The 22,135-nt window shown below is 51.7% G+C and overlaps 2 protein-coding genes and 1 long non-coding RNA gene across 14 annotated transcripts in view; 1 reads left to right on the top strand and 2 right to left on the bottom strand.

The window, feature by feature from the left end:
• Positions 1-1,849, bottom strand: part of Epn3 (epsin 3) — a 10,147-nt gene extending 8,298 nt beyond the window's left edge. For 2 of the 3 annotated variants that reach the window (XM_048446930.3, XM_048446932.3), the window contains exon 1: positions 1,709-1,849. The gene's annotated coding sequence lies outside the window, so the exon portion shown is untranslated. Of the gene's footprint in view, positions 1-175; positions 313-1,708 lie in introns of those variants that run through there. The other variant, XM_048446931.3, reaches the window with a different exon arrangement.
• LOC146893251 (uncharacterized) lies at positions 378-10,148 on the top strand. 7 transcript variants are annotated; one of them, XR_015003762.2, is made up of 9 exons: positions 378-466; positions 541-690; positions 1,407-1,575; positions 2,319-2,434; positions 7,884-8,018; positions 8,328-8,485; positions 8,804-8,919; positions 9,216-9,339; positions 9,772-10,148. It is a non-coding gene; the product is annotated as an uncharacterized LOC146893251 (long non-coding RNA). The 7 variants fall into 7 exon arrangements; XR_015003767.2 differs by lacking the exons at positions 378-466; positions 541-690 and having other exon boundaries at positions 710-1,575; positions 9,216-9,522; XR_015003763.2 differs by lacking the exons at positions 378-466; positions 541-690 and having other exon boundaries at positions 716-1,575; positions 8,804-8,923.
• Mycbpap (MYCBP associated protein) lies at positions 3,406-22,135 on the bottom strand. 4 transcript variants are annotated; one of them, XM_048446935.2, is made up of 20 exons: positions 21,767-21,889; positions 15,973-16,100; positions 15,232-15,391; positions 15,011-15,114; positions 14,185-14,368; positions 13,780-13,895; positions 12,808-12,958; positions 11,743-11,858; positions 11,535-11,656; positions 11,012-11,123; positions 9,726-9,915; positions 9,186-9,373; positions 7,980-8,126; positions 7,505-7,684; positions 7,259-7,408; positions 6,759-6,880; positions 5,916-6,031; positions 5,356-5,501; positions 5,050-5,220; positions 3,406-3,578 (listed from the first exon to the last, which is right to left on the bottom strand). In XM_048446935.2, exons 1-20 carry the CDS (start codon positions 21,840-21,842, stop codon positions 3,477-3,479), a joined length of 2,781 nt encoding a protein of 926 aa, XP_048302892.2. In that variant the 5' UTR covers positions 21,843-21,889; the 3' UTR covers positions 3,406-3,476. The 4 variants fall into 4 exon arrangements, with proteins under 4 accessions (XP_048302892.2, XP_048302893.2, XP_048302891.2 ...); XM_048446936.2 differs by having other exon boundaries at positions 7,259-7,405; XM_048446934.3 differs by lacking the exon at positions 21,767-21,889 and adding an exon at positions 21,988-22,135 and having other exon boundaries at positions 7,259-7,684.

The raw sequence follows: 22,135 nt of genomic DNA, 5'->3' as shown, positions 1-22,135 counted from the left end.
GGCCAGCTGTCCCAGCCTCCTGAAGGGTAGGAGTGAAGGTTGTGTACAGGAAGTTTGTCCTTCCAGTACCGCAAGGGAATGAACATCTCAGTTCAGAGTACCCGCGGGTCCCAGTCTTGGGCCGAGGGATGGGAGTCTGTGGAAACTGGACCGCCTGGCCCATGGGGCTGCCTACCTTGTGTCTCTCTGTCCAGCTGGCCTTCTGTGAGAATGGCCACAGCCACAACTTGTTTAACTCCTGCCCTCCCCCTCGCTAGTGACTCAGACCTGTGTTCACCTCCCCAGTGGGAGGGCAGGCTGGCAGTGGCAGAGTCAAGATGGGAAATAATTGTGTGCGAAGCCCGCCCTGGTGTACTTGCTCCTCCCTGCTGGCTGCTGGAATTGGCAGAACCAGTCAGGTCAGACCTCCTGACTCTACCAGAGCCCTACCTGGGCCTGGCTTCCCAGGCCTTCTCACTTTGCCAGGGTGGGTACAACCAGCCTTCATGGGAAGGGACCCTCTATGTAGGCACCATGGCCAAACCTGGATTTTTCTCCTAGGAACAAGGTGGACATTGCTTACACACTTTTGCTGGAGCCTGGGAAAGGAACCGGAAACAAAAGGAGATGCCTGAACCTCCACCCCAGCTGCTCCTCTACTCTTAAGGAGTTTAACATAGTAGGGACACAGTAAGGAGCAAGAGGGGCAGGGTAAGGTCCCGGAGCAGGCCTGAAGCTGAAGCTGAGAGGAAAGGAAGACAAGCTGAGAGGAAAGGAAGGCGGGAGGAGCGGCTGGGAGCCCTGCCAGTGGTGTTACAAGCAGAAGGTTTTATCGAACACAATATGCCCAGGAATAAAAGGGAGTGAAATACAAACCCAGCTGCCGATAAGACGGTGCGGCAGCGGCAGCCCCGGGGCAGCGAGTATGGAATTACTGCAGTGACCTTGAGCCAGACCCTGCCAGGTGGAGGGAAGGACGTTGAGAAGCCAGGACCTGGGGTGGCCACTTCAGAGATGGAAAGAAGGCAGGAGGGTACTAATAGAGAGAGGGCATAGGTTGGTCTGGGGGTGGGGGCGTAGAGTATAGACTCCCTCCTCCACACAGATACTCAAGGAGGAATTGGAGTGGAGGGACTTCTCAGGACACAAGTCCAGAAGGGTGCCAGGGTGGGGGATGGAGAAATTCCTAAAAGTCAGCAATGAGGAAGCAGATGGCATCCCCAGGGTGGAGGTTCAGAGAGATAGAAAGAACCAATCACGCACGAATTTGCCAAAGTATGTGTGCACCCCCACCAGCCAGCACCCCTCCCCATCTTCTGTCCCCATCAAGCCCAGAGTGAGCAATGGGGGAGTGGCAGTGTCCTTCTTGCTGCTAGAGGGATGTGGGACTGGATGGTAGCTAACCTTAGGCTGTCTGGCTTCATCAGACCTGAGTTGGCTGTGTCCAGGGGCGCACTGGAGTGGACTAAGGGGCCACCGTAAGGTTAGAGGTGCAAATACAGAGATATGCCAGGATCTGAGGGGAACGACACTGAGAACCTTCGGATGGCCCTATGTCTCTTCCTGGAGGGACCAGGAAGGTAGGAAGGGTTGCAGGTAAGAAGCCTCCAGGTCCTCCTCCACTGCCCTGCCTTGCCTTTTTTCGAGCCAGGGAGAGAGACTAAATCCTGAGCCCACTCTAGCCCCCGCCCTCATGCAGGGCACCACCGCGGCGCGGGAGGGAGCTTACCTCCAGTGTGGCTCCCTCACCCCAGCCCCAGCAGGCTCTGCAGTGAACCTCTGACTTGTGGGGGATGGTACAGCCTCAGGAGCAGCTCCAGAGCCATCCACCATAGACCCTGGTCTCGGGAGCCCCACCCTCGACCAGAGGCACAGGGCCCTCTGAAGGACAGCAGAGTCCCCCAGCAGGTAGCAGCTCAGCCTCCCGGGCGGCCGCCGCTCCGACTCCTGCCGGCCAGCACTCTCCGGAGGAAAGTTGTTCAGCTGGCCAGGCAGGTCTGCCTCAGCAGTAACAGGACACAGGATGACGGGCGGGCGTGTTTAACCCCTTCCTGCTGTCTGCCGGGCGGTGCCTGGGGGCGAGGTGGGGGGGGGGGGAGGAGGGGAAGGAGGCCGGCCTGTGTGTCTGCCGGTGACCTCAGGGGTACAGACCTGGAGCTGACCCACTCCCACCCTGCAGTGAGCTGGCCTTTCCACCACCTCCTGAGCTAGAAGGGGGGGAAGGGGTGGGAGTGGAGGCAACTCCAATACCCCTACCACGCCCTTAACCCCTCCTAGCCAGGAGGACAGTAAAGCAGAAAGCAGAACACCCCCCGGGGTTTGTCTTTTCCTGTTCCCAGCTGGCTTCGCCTGGCCTCTCCGACTCTGGGAGGGCCCTACCGACTCTGGGACGGCCCTACCGCCTCTGAACCGCCTTCCTCCACATCTCACCTGGAGAGTGCTGAAGGTTCGTGAGGTATGAATCCCACAGGATTTTGCAGTGCCCAAGGTTGATCCTCTGCTGTTCCTGGGGACCCTCAGCCCACAAGGTTTCTTTTGTTTGTTTGTTTTTTGTAGTTGTTACAACAGAAACCCCAGGATGACCCGAGCAGGCCCTGCCTCTCTGTCCAGCTGCTACCCTTCACCTAATTCACAGTCCCACATTCCTTCGCTCCAGGAAGGAGTGGGAATTCCTAAAGCTGTTTTGTTGTTTTCCTTGAGACCTTGTCTCCAGGTGTGTAGCCCAGGCTGGCCTCAGAGTCATTATTTAGCTCGGGCTGATTTTGAATTTAAAACCTTCGGTGTCCCACTGAGACTACATTTTTTTCACCAGAGCAGAAAAATGGCTCCGGGCCCGATGTGTTGGCTGGAGGAAGGGATAAAGCAGACTAGAGCCCAAATCCTAACCTCTGGCTTAGGACAAGGGTGCTAAAGAGGACCGACCGGGAGAGGAAAACAGTACTTGTGAGACTTTCTTGGATTATCGCAAATAGTTGTACTTTTGTTTGTTTTTCTTCAGAACTGGGGTGGGTCTGGGCTCGAGCCCCAGTTCCGCCGGGGTTTAAAAAGCTTGGCAGGTACCACCCTGGGGCGGGACGGGGGACGAGGAGAGCTGAAGTAGCAGACCTCAGGAAGCCAGATCCCATTGGTTCTGCTTCTCCTCCTGGTTTCTCACTCGGTCATGCTGCTGTGCCACTTGAGTTGACTCCAGGAAACATGACCCTGAAAGTGTGGGCCTGAGGCGGGGACTGCTCCAAAGGCAAGGCAATCTGCCCTGTCACCTGACTTCATTCCTGGCCCTGCTATCCCCTTGTTCTCTGGCTTGTCATTTTGCACATGGCCTTCCTACGTGTGGGTGGCTCCGAGAACCACGTGTGGGCGGGCAGGTGGGATGCAGACATCACCTGACACAGTTGAGATCCAGCATGCCCAGAGGCACAACGGAAATGGTAGGAACCTAAAGATTCTTTATTGACTTTTTCTAACCCTTTTCCCAGGAGGCAGCCTGGGCCCAAGAGTCAGCTGCAAAAACGCAAAGGCTCTTCCACACTCTTTAGGGGGCTGAGCTCATCCGCCAGGACCATCATGTCAGTAATCAGGGTATCCAACAGTCCATAGACCTGAAAGAACGGGACAGACATCAGAAGCGAAGGGCTCACTCACTCTGCGGAAGGCACCAATGTATCAGCCTTGCAAAAAGAGAAAATACGGAGAGGAATGCCAAAGTTGTACAGTGAATTGCTGCGTGTAATTGCTTTTTAGATCTGGAGTGGGCCTGGGCTCAGACCCAATTCTGTGTTGGTTTTTCAGAAGTCAACTCTGCTTCCTGTAAGATCATAGATCTACACACTGAAGCTTCCAAAACCGAGTTTGAGCCTTCTACTGCAGCTGGACCACACAGCCTAAGAAAACTGACTCTTATAGTGCCACAGAGTCAAAGAAGGGATTATACCCCGGGTCACCAGCGCCCTATAAATACTTTCTAGACCCCATCAGTCATCAGAAAACTCAGCGATGTCACAGGCAGCAGCAAACAGAACTGCTGGTCAAATGAGACCCTGGGGTGGTCCCACAATGTACAGGAATGTGGACCCAGGTTCACAATGCTTTATCTGTGAGAGACGAAGTATCCCTGTTAGATACGATGACCTAGTGAGCGTGGTTTCGTAGACCTCCCCACGCCTCAGAAAAAAACCACAGGAACAAAAGACCAAGGTGGCCTGGGGGCGACTCTGAGGGCCTGCTGCTGAAGACCAGATCCTGATGAAGTCTTCTCAGCAGACACACACATGTCCTTCCAATGTACATTGCCCCCTCTAGAGCTCCCCTTAAAGTCCCCTTCCCTTCCCGTGTGAGCGCTGAGAAATCTGGGGACCTTTAAGAGGTCACTGAGTCGTGAGGAGCCCACCCTCGCAGAGCAATTAATATCTTCACCACCGCGAGTCCTAGCTCCTCCTTTTGTGTGCCTTCCACACAAGGCCAGTTGCCCTTCTGCTTTGGGTCATGAGTTGAAGCAGCATGAGTGTCCTCTCTCTCCCTTGTTTCCCCCCACCCCCAAGCCTCGTGCCCTACTCCGGGACTTTCTGGCCTGCAGAGCCATGAAACCAAATCAACTTTTCCTATAACAACAGAAAGAGGACTAAGGCAATCCTACATGGTGTTCTCCCAGGAAATGCGCCTGCCAGGGTGGACCTGTGGGGAGGCAGAAGCAGTTCTGAAAAGGGAAGGGCCTCTTTCCTGTTGTGTTCCTGAGAGTCTATTTTCCAAAGAACGGCTAGAAGCACCCTAAATCCTGTCATATCAAGCCCAGTGAGGAATTCTGCATGACTTCTGGGGTCACTCAGAGAAACTCCAAGGCCCACGGGCCCTGTCTGCAGCTTTGCTTCCTAACCACTCTGCTGGCACACCCCTCTTCCACACCAGTTGCTTCCTCTGCCTAAGGCAACCTTCCTTGGCCAGCCTTCATTTCTCTCTGGTATTTGTGTGTGTGTGTGGGGGGGGGTTTAAAGGCAAGTGCTCCTCAGTGGAATAAACGGAATGAAAGATGCAGGTGTGAGGGCTGGGAGGTGTGCGGTCCCCTCTTCCCTTCACCTCAGCGTGCAACCTCTGGGTATATTTCTCCATGACCAGGGGGTCTATGGGCTCCTGGGAAGGGACTGTGCTGTCCGTGGTCGGATCTTCTGAGGAGAGCCTGTCCCGGCTTGTAGACTTCACCACTTTCTTGTCATCCTTTGTCTTCTGTTTCTTGCTGTTCAGGCGCTCCTGCATGAAGAAATGGAGACCCCCTAGCCTCGACAGCTTCTGAGGGAGGGCTGTTCTCTCCAGAGGCTCTCCTGGAGTGACTCCGAGAGTTCTCCCCACCATCCCATCCAGGGCGCAGATCACACCTGCACATACCTCTTTCCCTGGCGTCTTGGCCCCCTTCTTTTCCTCTTTGTCTCTGATACCTGGTACCTTCTTCTCCTGGGCAGCCCCTTTCCGCTCCTCCTTCCCCACTTTACTGACTACCACCTTCGCTTCTATGACTGGAGGGGACTTATGACCTAAGAGGGAGAAAGTGGGAGACATACCGAAGGCTCCCTATGGCCTGGCCTACACCACAGGCTTTTATGCCAAGGTGAGCTGGAAAACAGGCTCAGTAGGCTGAGGGCTAAGGGTGGGGGGGGCTTCCTTGAGCCCTCCACGTGACCTTATGGACCGAGGCTGTGTGACAAGGGCAAGAGACAGTTCAATCCCAGCTCCAATATATTTAAACTCCCAGTGATTCAACGTGGTAAACAAGGGGCTCCACTGACGTGAGCCTCAAATCCTGACAACAGATAAGAAGATGAATGAGCCCCACGTCTATGGACTCAATCACATACCTACCATAAGGGGATAAACAGCCAAGGCACTACTGCCTTCAGGGCAGAGGACTGAGGAAGACCACACAGAGGTGAGACCTTACAATGTCTGACCTTGCTCTTCTGGGACATCCAAATAAACCGTCTCCTTCTCAGGCAGGCCCAAAAGAGCCCTTAGCCATAGCGACTGGCTTACCAGGCTGTCAATCGCATCTCGCCACAGCTGCAAACTAGAGGAAAAGACACCTTGAAGGAAAGCTTGAAGGAAGGGCTTCACCTGCCCTTGAGCCTTCAGAGGCTCGGCTGCCTCCCTTTAAGGACTCTGACAAGGGAAACTACCAGGAAAATGCCACGTAACCAAGCAGCCAACCCTCCCTGACACTCTGCGAGTGTTCACGTTGGAATTTGGCTTCCCTGTGGCAGCAAACAAGAGATTAATTAGGTCTAGGACTAGTGTTAAGAAGCCCAGATGAACTCAGTCTTGCTTCAGAGTCTAAATTCCAGCTTGGAGCGATGGCTAGACTTAGGCTCCACAGGAAGGGCTGGGCCTTGCACACGATTCCCGGTATGAAGTTCCCGGGACTGTGTCCTACTGAAACCCAGCCACGTAAGTCTAACCAGGCAATGGCTGGTTGGCAACAGAGTGAAGCTTGTGAGGCCCCCTCTCTCTTCAAGTGTCTTCTGCCCCTCCCCCATTCTTCTGCTCATTGAGAAGGAACAAGGAAAGGGGAAGGGGGGGGCAAACTCTTTGTTCTGCTGAGACTGCTCCCCAGAGAAGCAGCAGGCAGCCGTGGGGCTGCTGTGGCAGGTTCCAGAGGATGAGATGCTTGCTGCATTTCTTAGCATCGGTGCTCAAGGGAAACCTAGCCTCCTGGATTCTGGAACTACCTTCCCAGGCCCTAGGGAAGGAGACCTGGGAAGTGGTCCACCTGGGGTGGTCCCCTCGAGGATACCCACCACATCTGGTGCAGGAGGTCAGACTGCAATGGCTTCTGCTCCTGGCATAGCTCCACAGCTGCCTTGTTGAGCCGGATGAGGCCATCCTCTCTCTGGGTCTCCTCAGGGAAGGTCATCACTGCCTGGTTAGGGTCATGGACACCATGGGCAACCATTCTGGACCAGAACTCCAAGGGTCCCTGTGTTCTCTAGCAATGGGCCTGGTTACACAGAACAGCGCCCCCAAACTAGAAACTATGGAAGATGCTTCCACATGGGAGCCTGACACCTCCCGCAAAAGTCTGTTCCCACAAACTTCAGTCTTTAAGGCTTTTACAGAAGCTTCTTCTTTAAAAAAAAAAAACAAAGTTTTGACTCAAAAGACTGTTTTTTATGGGTCTCAGGTTTCATCTATATGCCCATAGGGCAAGGGAGGTTGCTGGAGCCTCCCCAGCTGGTTCCAGAAAGGAGCAACATACTCAGGGACATTCTCCACCAACCCCTCGGAGCCTTGTGGGCACCTTTCTGAAGTCCTCCAGGCAGAGGTTCCACTTGGGCAATGGAAGGCTTTCCAGCTCCCAGGGGCTCCTGGTAGGCTCCATGTCAGGGCTCTCCTCCACAAGAATCTCCTCCATGATGCTCTTCCGTGGAAAACTCTTGGTGCCAGTCTTCTGAGAGAGGAAGAGCTCTCGGTGTTCTCTGAGGCTATCCATCCCCTGCCTCGAGAGCAGCTGAGGGGCCTCCATTACCGGGCTCCTGCTGCTCACCAGGTGATGGGGGTCTCCCTGGGTCTTCTCCATAAACACTAACGGCATCGGAGCAGGCTGCACTCTGGACCTGAGGGGATCTTCCTGACCTACCCCAGCCTCCTCAGTCTTCAGGGGCAGGCTGGAGTACTGCTGCCACAGCTCATGCAGGTCCTGGATCACCTGATGCTGGTAATGCAGCTGCAGCCAAGAAGAGGGACACACACACACACATGCATGCGCGTTTGGGCCTTCCAAGACAGGCGAGGTTTAAAGGAAGATTTATATGCTGTTCTGGTCTTACCAAGCATCCACCCACTTGTGAACTATTTTGGGGTACACTCCTTAACATCTCTGGGCCACCATTTCCCATATTTACGTTGCATTTGTTATCTCTTAGGAGTGCCGCGAAGAAGTGAGTTACTTGGGGAAGATACTCGGCACGTGGAAGGGTTTACGATGACAGTCACCCAGAGCGCACAGGGCCAACCCATACCCGAGGGTTCCTATAGTGGAACAAGTCTTCTTCGGTGAGGTAGGCATCCACGGGGGATGGCGCACGCTCTGGAGTGGAGATGCCCCTCAGTAACTCCTGCAGCACGCTCTGTGCGATGGTGACAGCCTCGTGGGCAGCCAGCTTACTCTGGGGAAGGAAAGATGATGGCACACGATGGCAGCCTAGGCTCTCCACTGCCCATGTATCCTCAAGGAGAAAGTCAGAACACTCTAGAGTCAAGTCTGAGTCTCTGCCTGGACATCAGTCCTTCTGGTTTACACTATTATTATTATTTCAAGACTCAAAAATCTCCAGGTCTCTCCAAATATCTGTGTTCACCTCACAAAGGTAAAAGGCATCCAGCAGAGACCAATCCTAGAGGAGAGCCACTCCTGCAGAGGGTTTGGACCCTCCAGTACCCCCACTGGAAGAAGGGGGAGAGACAGAGTGCACAGTCAGGGCACCAGTGAGAATGAGAGTGAACGTTGCTCCGGCCTGGCCACACAGTGAGTGTCATAGAAACCCAGCAGAAGGGCATCTCTCCATACACAGGTCCTAAAGTCAGCAAATACAGTGAACTTGGCCTTTATCAAGGTTACAATCTGATTGGCACGAACCAAGTCCCAGCCTGAAGCAGGCAGCTGTGTGTAGGGAGGGCACGGCATAAAAGCCCGGCTTTCCACAGAATCCCGCGAAGCACAGCACAAGGAAGCCGCACTGAGACCCAACAGGGACAAACAGCCCCCAGCTCTCACCTTGCACCCTCCAGGGAGGCTGATAATGGAGAAGGGGACCGGAGCTGATTTTTTAAATCATCGTCTCAGGGTTGGAAGTCTTGTCAGTGCAGCCCCACTCCACTGAACAGTAGCAGGCAGCAGTGAAGAAAAATCTCCCGTATCTACCCGGACCTCACAGCCCCAGTGGGAAAGCTCGGGACTCCGTACGTACGTCTATGAAGTCTGGATCTTAGGGTTTCATCTTGTTCCCTTCTAACTCAGGTCTGCAAGGCAGGGTCACTTGTCCTGCCCAAGCCTGCCCTCCCATCCTCTACCTCATAAAGGCCAGGGTATGATTTCCTAAGCAAGAGGAGTTATCTGTCACGTGGTGAAAAAGATCACCTCCCAGAATAGGACAAATAAAGATCCCTGGAGGCACCCCTGAGGTACCCACGTACTGTCCCCGTGGCTGAGGTTCTAAGCCTCTTACCTCCAGCAACTTCCTCTCCTCCATAAAAAGGTCCTGGGTCAGCGAGATAGCATGGAGAGTGACCTGAAGGACAGCACCTCCCAGGAGGGTAGGGTGAGTCCCAAATTCCCAAGATTCCCTGAAGATGCCAGCATTCAGAGACTTGAAGAAGAAGGTAAAGTGTTTGGTTTCCCCGGGCAGAATCACACCTGAGGGAGACAGAGGCAGAGGCTGTGGTGGAGGAGCCAACTGAGCCATCGGTCTGTGTGGAGAAAACACACTGCAGTCCAGCCCGCCCACACCTGGTCACCAGCCATCCCCCGAGGACGTGTGGCACTGTTATAGCGGGGAAGCTCCAGTCAGTCAGGGGACAGTTGGTCATCCTGGCCCCAGGTCTTGTTTGCTCAACAGACGTGAATGGCAGAACACACACTTAGAGAAATGGGAGGGTCAAGGCAGAAGGAGGGGTCAGACTGGTAGGTACTAACTGAACACCGAGTATCGAATATCACAGTCATTGAGGCAAATGGGGAGCTGGTGAGGAGGGTAGCTTCGGGGTACCTTCCCGGTTGTTAAAGTAAAATCTCTGTGTCCTGTTTCTCTTTAGGTCTTGGAAAAAATCCGTATGGGGCCGCCGTCGCCAGTCATACCAAATGGCCACAGTGCCGTTATTGACCACAGTCAGTTCTGAAGATGTTTTCTCCCCTTCAAGGGTCTCAAATGTCAGGCGGACAGCAATTCCAATGTTTTTCTGTGGGAGGGAGTGGGTACAAGCACCGTCTTGTACATACATATACATACACATATTGAGGTCATGCCCTACAGTGACCAATTCATCCCTGTTTCCTCTGACTCCTCTGAAAGTCCAGGGTTCACACTGGTCCCCTGGGCTTGGTCACCCTGAGTGCTGTCAACTCCTACACTGGTAATAAGCCTCTGTGGTTATCACTAATACTAAGAAGAGAAATACTTTTACACCTGGAATTCGTTTCTGCTCCTTAGCATTTGAAGAATGTTCTAGAACTGATCTTGGGGAGGTGACTCAGAGGTTAGTTTGCAGGTCCAAAGACTGGAGATTGGATCTCCAGAAGCCAGGTTGAGTGTGACAGCCTGCCTGTGATCCCAGCACACAGGAGGCAATGACATAATCCCCAGAGCAAGCTGGCTAGCCAGCCTCACCCAATCATTAGCTCTAGGTTCACTGAAAGCCCCTGCCTCAGTACACAGGTGGAAAGCAAGAGAGGAAGACACTCTATGTCAGCCTCAGGCCTATACACGTATGTTCACACAAGGGATGTGCACTGCACCCACACATGTGCTCACATATATTTGGACATGCACATGTATTCAAGCCTGCATACATATCATACACACATACATATATAAAACTATATTATTAATATTAATTATTATCCTAAAACCTCCATCTAGTCCTATCTATGTAAAAGAGTTTATTTGCCTGCTTGAGGACTAGGTAGAATCCAGGTATTATCAATGATACACATGCACTCTGTCTCCCCTCTACCCCAACAGGATTTCTTTGTATAGCTTTGGCTGTCCCAAAATTAGCTCTGTAGACCAGTGTGGCCTCAAACTCACAGAGATCCGCCTGCCTCTGCCTCCTGAGTGCTGAGATTTAAGGTGTGCACAAGCCTTTCTAGCCTTGTGATCTCATTTTTGTTTCAGTTAGTGCTGCTATTACCATTTTCAGGCATGCAGAATGTGCAATCAGATAAAGCACATATCAGAAACCGTGTGGACTCCTTGTGACTGTCACGGTCACCTTGGGGCCTGATCCATCAGGGAGGCCCTTCCTGCAAGTGCATGAAGCTGAAAAGGCAGTTCACCTTGTCCTTTGGGTTACTGCCTCTGATCCAGCAAGCTGGCTTCCCACAGAACAGCAGGGAAGGGCCAAGAATCGGCAAGGGGGCCATGTCAGAGAAGTTGGTCAGTGAGTCTCTGTAAGAAAAACCCATTATTTCTTTTCCCGAGGCTGAGCCCTCACGCCACTTGGAACTATGGACATGGTTGTCAGGAAATCTAGACTCTCAGTCAGCCTTGCAGGGTCTCTGCAAGTCTCTCTCTAGGGCCATTCCCTGTTAATAGCTGTGGAGGGCTCTGTGGGTGAGGACATTTTAGAAGCGTGGTAATATATGGTCATTCCCCACTAAGATCCAGCTGTGGGGAAGGAGAAGACAGCAGCAGACAGCTGGCAGACATGCTGGAATGGCTTAGAGGAAGGGAGGCAGCTACTGGCAGGGCTGGGATGAGGTCACTCTGATTTCAGGAAGGAAATCTGCCCTCTAACACTGGTGGATGTCAGGGCAAGCATGCTCTCCAGCCGCCTCTCCCCCCAGGGCTCAAACTCACAGGAACACGGTGTCTTCGGAGGAACTCCTCAGGCTCTTTTCACGCGGTGAATGCTCTTCCACTTCCACTGTGACAGATGAGAAGGGCTTCCCACGGCCCACCACCTCCAGGCCATCGATATCCTAAGAGGAGCAGAGAGAGGCAGCGTGAGCTGCCTGGCAGTTATCAGCTGAAGCACCTCAGGACAGGGTATGAAGGCATTAGAAACCTGCTGGCTAAAATCCAGTTCTGCCATGATGCTCTGTAGCTCCTTGCGTCGGTAGACCAGAAACAGACTCCGGTCCCAGGTGTAACGGTACCAAGCATCCTTCTGCGCTGGTAATCCTAGCGGAGAGATGGAAGACCGTCAGCACAAGCTGCCACCATGCCTGCTTCCTACCCTTTGCCCAGGGGTCCTGAGAACACCCATCTCAAGAGCACTCCTGAGAAGGACTGGGGGTAAATAGAGCTTCTGTGGAGGCAACTCTGCTTCAGTTCTCTGGTCCTCTATGTCCTTAGCAACCCTATACAGGAATCCCACAAAATAAGCTGCCGAATAGACAAATCTTTGGCTTGCAGTAACAATCGCAACTACTTTCTGTTGAGTCTTAGCAAGAAACCAGAAACCCTTAACACGTATAATGTCTCTTTGAACCCCCTCACAGTGCTTATGATAGACGATCAAGGACAATGGGAGCCAAACACCTCATACAAATTCAGAAAGCTGGGGTGTGAATCTGTGCAGGCTGGCAGGCTCTAAAACATGGCTACCCCATGGAAGTATGCTACATACAAACCACGAATGCAAGCATGTGTGTGTGTGTGTGTGTGTGTGTGTGTGTGTCACTTCAAAATTTCTATGTGCATGATGAAAAGGTAAATCTCACCAAACTCTAAGTGTGATTCATTTTAACACAGTTTAGTTAACTCCATATATGAAGACTACTATTGCAATAGATATAGAAATGACTACTAAAATACTGGGGGTTTTTTGTTTGTTTTCAAACCGGTCTACACTGACGGGTTATTTCTATGCAGACTAATCACATTCCAGGGATGCAATAGTTGCATGAGGCTGGTGAAAGCTCTATGCCCAGGACCCTAACTACCCTGCCTCCTTTATCACATCTATCAGTTTCACCAAGGTCAGAACTGGATCCCAGGTAGAGTCTGGGACTTGCTCAAAGCCAAGTGAACCAGGATTTGGGCCAGAGTCATGCTGACCACCACCATATACTGCCTTGCCTCCCGCACCAGGCACGAAAAGTTCATGGGTTGGGGCCCTGTTCCTCACCGGTCTCCACTTGGATGGAGTGGGGCTTCCTGATGTGTGTGATGGGTTCCTCCAGGCCACGCTGGGTTTTTGTTTTCGTCATGAGAAGACCGGTCACCTCATCTCCCAGGTACTCCAATGGACTCCAGAACCAATTGGCTGCCTTGAAACCCTGACAAGGAAGGGCAGAGTAGTGAGGTCACCTCTGTACCTCAGTCAGAGGCTGGTGGGGGGCATCCACTGGGACCCAATGGCAGAAGAGTGGGCATTTAACAACTTTCTTGTTTTCAAGGTACCAGGAGATGGGGCGAGCTGATCCTAGCCCAGGCACTCACTGATGTACCAAATAGTGCTTTGTCCTTGGTTAGACTACATATATATTAAAAACCTTTAGGAGACAAACATTAAGGCTCTTATGATAAACTGACCACCAGGGACCACCACAGGCTAAATTATTCAGCCCCAAAATATGAAATATAACACAACAAAGATCCCAAGGGCTTAACAATGCTTGGTAATGGACAGGCTGTTTTCTCCCCAGCCGTGTAACTGGAGACAAGTTGGCACCAGTTCCTATGTGCATTCTGTCTCTCTCCTCCCCTCCTTCTCTCCCTCTCTCCTCCCATGCCCCTCTCTCCCTCTCTTCCTCTCTCCTCCCCTCCCTCTCTCCCTCTCTCCTCCCCTCCCTCTCTCCCTCTCCCTCCTCCCTCTCTCCTCCTTCTCTTCCCCTCCCTCTTCCCCTCTCTCCCCCTTCCTCTCTCCTCCCCTCCCTCTCTTCTCCCCTCCCTCTCTTCCCTCTCTTCTCTCTTCCCTTTCTCCCCACCTCTCTCTCCTTTCCTTCCTTCCCCTCCCTCTCTCCCTCTCCCTCCTCCCTCTTCTCCTCTCTCCCCCTCCCTCTCTTCCCTCTCTCCCCCTCCCTCTTCCCCTCTCTCCTATCCTCCCTCTCCGCCCCTTCCTCTTTCCCTCTCTCTGTACTTGGGACAGTGCCCTCACTTTTCCGTCATGCTGGGTTGGAAGTGCACGGTCAATGAGCTCCCTCTCCTCCTGAATCCTTCTGTAGCTCTCCCCAGCATGCATCAGCAGCTCACTCGTGGGCTTCTTCAGATGCTCTTAAAGAGGAAGAAGGAAGAATGTGACCGCTGCACCCAGACAGAATGCACAGGCTATGGTGCTATGGCTGCACCCAGACAGACCGCACAGGTTCTGGCGCTATGAACCGGGTGGTCCACTTTCGGGCTCATTTCAGGACTCACTGAGGCCTGAGAACCCAAAGCGCTCAACAGTGATGGCACAAATGCTAGTCGGTGTGAGTCCAGGTTGCAGAAGGGTGGGGAAGAAGACACAGTAGAGCCCCGGCACCAGATGAAGGCCTGGCAGGTCCCTGTCAGCTTAGCTCACCACTAAGGACTTGCTGTTGCTTCTTCCACAAGGCAATGTGCCGTCGCCAGTTCTTTAGGAAGTTGTGCTGAAGAGGTGGAGCCCATGGAGGTCTCTTCTCTTCCTTTGGGGCCTTTGGCTTCGGCTCTTCCTTAGCTGAGATGAGGGTCATCAAACAGGGCTGGATGTGGATCAGCTTAGCCAGCTGGAACGTACAAGGAGGGGAGGGAGTTCTGGCTTTTGCCCTGCTCTAAGAATCCCTCCTCTTCAGGACCATAGGGTGGCAAGGGACAGAAAACAAACCAGGGACCTGGGGGATGCTGACAGTGTCCTCTGCCCAGAAAGGACAGCATCCTTTAGGGTAGCTCTTCTTCACCACTGATGACTTCCTCCAGGGTCACTGAGCTGGGCCCCTACTACCCACAGCCAATAGAAGTGAAGGATCTGAGCTAGAGGAGCGCTCTGTGATAGGAAGGTAGCACAGCGGACAGTGGGGGACATCTCCCTCCCGCAATCCGTTCCCCAGAAACGGGAAATGAGGAGCTGGGCCCAGAGCTGCTAGCTACCTTGTGAGGTTCAGTTTACCCAGACCCAGGTTCCTACAAGGCAAGTTCTCAATTCCTTTCAGTAAACCCCCACTTCAGCCAGGGGTGGCTTCGATGGGCAACTGGCTTCTGTAACTTCCAACTACTTCCCAAAGGATACCTTATCATCTAGGCCCAGAAGCTGACCTCTATCACTCAAACCTGACCAGTGTACCCCATCTCCACAAACGCCCTTTTGACTCTGCGGGGGAGCGAATGGCTTTGCCAAATTCTCTTGATCACACAGCTCTGTAGGAACAAACCTGGGTGTTCCCTCGAGCAACTGCGATTCTTTTAAAGTCCTGAAGACTCCCCAAGATCTGATGAGGCAGGATCTGGTCACTGCTTAAGTAATTGTCGCCCGGACCTGGGGAGGAAAGAGGAACAGAGAAACAGAGGCTGTGAACTACCCACAGAGCGACTGTGTCTCAGAGAGTGGGCTTTCAACACCCACCCGGGAATACAAGGCCCAGAGAAGCCATACCAGAGTAGTCCAGGGGCTTTGTGGCAACATCGGGGTGAGCAGGGTGTGCTACCAAGTGGTAGACCTTCCGGCCAGAATCCTTCGGTTTGAGCTTACGGATGATAAATTTCTGCGTAATGACAGGCTTCCCTTCTGTTTCCACAAACCGAGGGATGTGTTGCTAAAAAAGAAACAAAGCTGAGGAAAATGCAACCTGGGAAGAGGAGGAGAAACATACATTCTCACACACACACACACACACACACACACACACACACACACACACACACACCAATTCTTGGTAGAATTCCTGAGACTGATTACTCTGCTTCCCCAGCTCCATCCATACTTCTTGACCTGGAAATGCCTGTGACAGACCTGAGATTTAGGAGCCACCTGGAGCAGGGAAAATGTCCAGGCAGACTATGTAAGGGTGACTGCCAGGTAAGAGGAAAGGCTGGAGATCAGTAGCCTTGTGCTCATTTCTAACTACGCTGCTAGAACTTACTTGCCCGTCTGCGGAATGGGTGTGATGGCACTTGCCACAAGGTACCTAGCTATTTTGTGGTTCTACTAGACTCTCAAAATTTGAAAACCTAACTTCCTGTAAGTTCCTTCAGCTACTAAAGTAAAATAAATTGTATCTGATGGCTTTTTTTTTCTTTCATGGGATTGGTGACTCCTTGGGATCAGGAAGCCAGTGGAGGGATGGATCATGACAGTGGCTGGATGTTCTAAGGGATCCCTGGCCTTCCACCTTACCTTCTTCAAGTCTTCCTTCTTAATGGCCAAGGCAAGAATGTCATCTCCTTGTAAGACATTGCTGACAGGCTCAGGCTCTTCCTGAATGGGGGGAGTGGGCTGTTCAGCTGTCTTTGTCCGCTTCTTATCTGGAGAGAAGCAAAGAGATATGTGCCAAGAGCTCTCTGCATATATTCATACAGAAATATACTCAGGATGCAGCTCAGTGGTAGAGTGTTTGCCTAGCAAGTATGTGCAGGTTAGTGAGGTTCAATTCCTCACACCACAAGTTCAAGGCTAGCCTTGAGCTCATAGAGATCCACCTGTTTCGAAGTGCTAGACTTATACTGGGCACCAATGGGCTTGGCCCTTTTTAATTTTACCTTTATTTTATTTTATTATTTATTTATTTTGAGACAGGGCTTCTCTGTATAGCTCTGGCTGTCCTGGACTCCCTCTGTAGACCAGGCTGGCCTCAAACTCACAGAGATCTGCCTGCCTCTGCCTCCTGAGTGCTAGAATTAAAGGCATGCGACACCACTGTCCTGTTAATTTTGATTTTTTTGAGATAAGGTTTCATATAACCCTGGCTTCCCTCAAATTCACCATGTAGCCCAGGATAACCTTGATGGTCCTACTAACTCTCTCTTTCAAGAACTGAGATTGCAGGTGCATGCCACCACATGCAGCAGCTTGGCATTGGGCTTCCTTTTCTCTTTTTGAGACAAGAGTCTCGCGGTGTCATCCTGGTTGGCCTGAAATTTGCTTTATAGACTAGGATGGCCTTGAACTTAACAGAAATCCACCTGCCTCTGCCACCATGACAGTTTTGACCAGTGTTGTAAGACCTGCTATCTGGCGCGTGTTTTTCTTGAAGAGGACCCAGGTTCCGATGACTAACACCTGCATGCCAATTCAAAGCCATTTGTAACACCAATCCCAGGGGGTCTGATGCCCCCTTCTGACCATCATGTGCACCAGGTATACATGCGGTTGACATATATACATTAAGCAAAACACTCATACATAAAGTAAATCTTTTTTTTTTAAGAAAGAAACCTTTAATCCTAGCACTTAGGAGGCTGAGGCAGGAGGATTTCTGTGTTTCAATCTGCTCTATATAGGGAGACCAGGCCAACCAGAGCTACATGGTGAGGTCTGGGAAGACAGAGTTTCAGTTTTGGGATGAAAACAGATTCAGGGGACAAAATGGCCAGGTCGACTAAATGTGGGATACTAGTCTGGCACGCAGGGGCCCCCAACCCAGGGGTGGCTGTGGGAGCTTCGATAAAGAAAGCTACTGAAAGCAAAGGAGGAAGAGAAGCCCAACAACAGCCACAAAATTCCAGAAGGAACTGTGTGAAGAGGCCTTGAGGCCAAAGAGGAGGGAGAACCCCCTGGAACTCAAAGCATGCACTGTGAGATCACTGGGGTAGTGAGATGGGGATGGGAGAAGAAAGGCAGGAGGAAATAGGAGTCCAGCCACTGGTACAACGGATTTCAGCCTATCCTGAGGACAGAGGCAGGCAGGGCCAGAGACAGCCTAGGGGTCAAGATTGAGGACAAGATTATTTAAGGGTCTAACTCAGCCTGAGATGCTAGATGCCACCAGTGGCCCATGCAACTTCACAAAAGTGCAGGGACCAGAGTTTATGCCACTTAAGTGACAGCCAGAGGCCCTCTGATCAGGACGCGTTCTGTCTGCCTCCAGAGAGGTGGCTTATCTCTTTCAGATGTACACCTGGCTTCTCTTGTTGGTGATTTCATCTTTTCCTCCCCTCTGGTTGAGAAGGGTTTGATGTAAACATCTATACAAAAATATCAAAGGAGAACCTAAACTCAGCCATCAGGAGGTTTAGAACAACATTTTGGTTTTATCCAGCGCTTCGGGAGTTTAGAACAACATTTGAGTTTTATCTAGTGACTCTCAAAGTGTTCTAATCTGCGGTACCAGTACCACATCAAGGCAGGGGCTTTGGTTTACACAATCAAACTGGCTTGTTTTGTTTTTAAAGGAAATATCTGCATTGCAGGTTTTTTTTTTAATAATTCCAAACATAACTCTAAGTCCATCTCCTCCACAGGCGAAGTAGCTCAGGGTGTCTCTCTGCACAAAGTGCACACACACAGACACACGCAGAGCTGAGCAGTCTGACCCACTTCAGTCTGATCTTCCACCACACCGGGAGATGCTGCCTTGGGTTTTGATATTTAGCTTTCTTTTCTTTTCTGTTCTTTTCTTTTCCCCTGGAGACAGGGTTTCTCTGTGGAGCCCTGGCTGTCCTGGAACTCGCTCTGTAGAACAGAGACCCACCTTCCTCTGCCGGGATGAAAGTCGTGTGCCACCACCCTGCACAAGCTTTCTTTCTGAGACAGGATCTTCCTATTGAAGCCCAGGCTGGCCTGGAATTTGCCATCTTCCTGCCTCAGCTGCCTGAGTGCTGAGATTATTGGCCCCCATCTCGATGGGCTTGGGCTCTGATTTTGAATTCTCTCCCCTTCTATACAAACATCAAAGCAGGTGATAACCCATGAGGGAACTGCGGCCAGCTGAAGATCCGCTGTCAGAAGCATTTCCATATTATTTATGCTTCCCAAGACATTTGTTTCTTCTATCCATCACTGTGGTCAAGCTACATCTTCCCTAGGAATATGCCTTTCGCTGATGGGTATAGAATTACTGGTAGATACTGTAAACACAAACCTTCAACACTGCTGACGACTCCTGGGGCCAAAAATCCCACCACGCTCAGCTAGCAACACAGACCCTGATTGGTTGAGGCTGATGCAGCCCTTGAAAGCTCTGGTCTGAGGTTTGAACTATCTTGAGTGCCTTACAATAAACGCTGCCACTCTGCACAGTTGGGAGATGGCACGTGCTCTGGTTAACTAAACATTCACTAAACTAATATATGCATTTTAAAGTGAAGTCCGTCTCAGAGAGTATCCACCAAGTACCTACTTTTGTTGTTCTGTTTTCTTTTGAGACAGGGACTCCTTCTAGCCCAGGTTGACTTAGAACTCACTATTTAGCCAAGGTTTGCCTCACAGTCATGGCAATTCTCCTGCCTCAGCTTTCTCAGGGCTGCTTTTACAGGTGTGAGCTACTACGCGTGGCTAACCAAGCACCTTCTATGTGCTGCAAAGGACAAAGGAGGTAATATATAAGGCGTTAATTCAGTTCCTCTTGAAGGAAACACACAGTGATCTTAAACGTGAATGAAAAGCACACTAATAGGCCTGATTAGCCATTCAAAGAGCAACTATGCTAGTTGCAGAGTTGAAGGCCCTAAAGAAGGTTCAAGGAACAGCTGGAGGGACAGCTGTCCGGCCCGGAAGAGCTGGAAGGGTGCAAACGCTTTGCAGAGGTCCAGCAAACGGCGGTATTCCAGGAAAGGCCATGGTGGGAACAAGGCTGGATGACACAGAAAGCTTGCTGGGGGGGGGCAGGGCTGCTGATCGGGATGAGGGACAACAGCGTGGTGGCTTTGGGGCCTTATCCCAAAACAAACGAACAACGATAAAGGTGCTCCGTGACTATTCACTGGCATGAACTGAACTTTACATGGATATTAAATGACATTCAGATCAGGGGTCTGACCCCTGGTACAGGACAGTGGCATGCTGACAGTGACATGCCAGAATGATCCATCCAATGACAGAGAGACAGACAGACTGGAGGCAGACTAGGTAGGAGGGACCAGTCCGCAGGCTGGTGGCAGTTCTGGTATTCTGGAGAACCACACAGGGTAGAGATGCTTCACCGCTAAATCTGAGGCCCATGAGTTCATTCTGGAAACCCAAGCTGAGCGGGGCTGTTGGTCAGCCGGACAGCTGCCAGTTCTCTGCCCTGACAGGGGTCAGACACAAGCGTCTTTGAATAGGACAGTTGGGCAATACCTCTGCTAAGGCAAGAGGAGTTGCTGAGGGCGTCAGAAAGAAGGGACCTGATTTTTCTTTTCTACTTCTTGCACAAATGTCATTCTTCCTCAGTGTTGCTGAAAGCTTTTGGGAAGCTGACTTCAGGGTTGAGCTGAGGGAACCAAGCCAGGACCTGTCCCTCCCAGAGCAGAGCTGTCTTTGTAGTTAGAAGGGGCACCTGGTGCTTCTGGTAGCTTAGCAACCAGGCCAAGGAGAGCCACGGGACTTGGTAGGTAGTTCAGGTTTCTAAACAGGTCCCCAGTCACGTTTGCTTGCCTTTCCGCTCACGAATCAAGAGACCCCAGAGACACACAGTACACACACTCCAAGGTCACACTTGTGGACTGGACACACTGGGCGGGCAGGCGTGCGACACTGGAGGCTTCTGAGAAAGTTCAAGAGAAAGGGACCTTGCCTGTTAAACACTGTTTCTTTTTCCTCTCCTCACTGTGGCACATGTTCTTAACTCAAAGACTATTTAACAGATCGAATCCCTCCCTTATTAAAAACAAATACACGATGAAAAAAAAATCCTTCCTTGATCTGTTTACAGCAGAAAGTTCAAATCTGATTAAGGCCAGTCTGAAAGTAGGTGAGCAGGAGGCAGTGGCTGGGAGAGCCCTTGGCTGCCCTTGGGAAAGGGAAGCGATTTTTTCCCCCCTCTCTCTCCTCCTCTCTTAACTATTAAAAGTATGTCACGAAACAGCACTGGCTTTTTATACTAGGAAGAAACATAAAAGAAAGACAAATCAAAAAAAAAAAAAAAAGCCCACTAGGGTCTTTTTAGTTCTCTGGGCCTCCCAGGGGACTCTTACTGACTCTTGGATTGCCCCCCTCTTCACAGTTTGCTGCACCAGGCCTAGGAAGCTGGGTCCCCTCAGGGCCTACAAGGTCACACAACAAGACTTTCTGACTTTGCATGGGAAGTCCTTTTATGGTCTGGCCCCTGCCCACCTGCATGGAGTCCTCTGGTTCCTGTGTTCATTGATCCATGAATTCACACTGCTCTCCAAACCCAGAGAAGCAAAACCTTCCTTTTTTTAGGTGTCTTTTCCTTTAATCTGCCATACAAGCCATCTACCTCAGAAAACCCTTTCCTCCAAGTCTACCAGCCAAGGTCTAACTCAAAAAAGCTCCGAGGGTCCTGAATTCCTATAGGCATCCATATCTGCATTTATAAGCCTTTTGGTATTCCTCTGGGTCTTCACTTGAATGTGTTTCTGAAGGACTGGAGTCACACAGCGTCCACACATGACAGACCTCAGTAAATGAAACCAGGGCGAGGGATAGCTCAGTACCAGAGAGTTGCTTAGCACACACAGGGCCACTGGATTCCATTCCCAGGAGGAAATTTTTAAAAAGGGAATAGGTTGCAAACAGTAATAGAAACATTCATGGTGCTAGCCCATGTTAGCCTGGATGTCTGTCATGAGTCTGGAAAGGCCGAGTGGTAGGAAATAAATGGCACTTTGAAACCAGTAGAGTTAGGGTTTTTGCTGTCGTTTTTACTGGTGGATTTTCCCCCGGCATGACTATTTAGGTGACCCCTGCCTCAATTCCCAAGAACCTCATCAAGTGCTCCCTGGTTCTTCGGCATCTCACCCAAACCAGGAAGCCTGTCCCCTGCCCCACCCTAAGATATAATTTGACTTGGAGGAGTCTTACTCCTCCTGTCCAAGGCTGTCCACGTCCCACTGACCCCTGAAGTCTCTGTTAGTCCCTCATTTGCCATATCACCACCACCGAAGTCCGGAGCGCTGTGTCTCCCTCCTTCCTTCATCTGTGTTCTGTACACCATGGTCTCAGTGACCCTCCCTCGAATTTGTAGTGTCCTAACCCCAGCCCAAGCATCCCTGTCGGGTTTTCCTGAGCACCCAAGGCCTCCAGCGCCAACCTTTGACGCTCTCTGCGGCCTCCAAGAACTTGCTGGTTGGAATTTTGACACGAGATTCCTTCTTAAGGGCCTTCATGGTGCCGCCCCAGGTTACCAGCGTGGGCCTGCGCGTCCGGCCCCCAAGGTGACTGCGCAGCGCGGCACCCCCCTGAGACCCCGCCCGCAAGCGGCCGCCGCAGCGTCCATAGCAACCAGCGCCCCGCGCGGGGGCGCGCACCCACCGATAAACTTGGGCGGGGACTGCTTGTCATTAGACTTCTTCATCAGGAAGCGACCCCGCGCGCCGCGAGCGGCTCCTCAGGCTCGCTCACAGACACGGAGAATGCCCGGGTCAGACTCTTGACGTCACAGGAGGCGCTAGAGAGCTCC

The sequence above is a fragment of the Myodes glareolus genome, chromosome 9 (assembly GCF_982192425.1).
Source record: "Myodes glareolus chromosome 9, mMyoGla1.1, whole genome shotgun sequence".
Taxonomy (NCBI): domain Eukaryota; kingdom Metazoa; phylum Chordata; class Mammalia; order Rodentia; family Cricetidae; genus Myodes; species Myodes glareolus.
The sequence above is the reverse complement of the archived record's forward strand: the minus strand, read 5'-3'. Positions and strand labels throughout refer to the sequence as shown.

Bases quoted from the DNA above. Each gene is read 5' to 3' on its own strand.
- Mycbpap (XM_048446933.2), bottom strand. From the start codon at position 21,842: ATGAAGGCCCTTAAGAAGGAATCTCGTGTCAAAATTCCAACCAGCAAG. The intron at 11,657-11,742 runs GTTTCTAATGCC...TGCTCCTCTTAG, and splicing joins AACTGGATTTTAGCCAGCAG to GATATCGATGGCCTGGAGGT. The intron at 6,032-6,758 runs GTGGGTATCCTC...CTTTTCCTCTAG, and splicing joins GACCTCCTGCACCAGATGTG to TTTGCAGCTGTGGCGAGATG.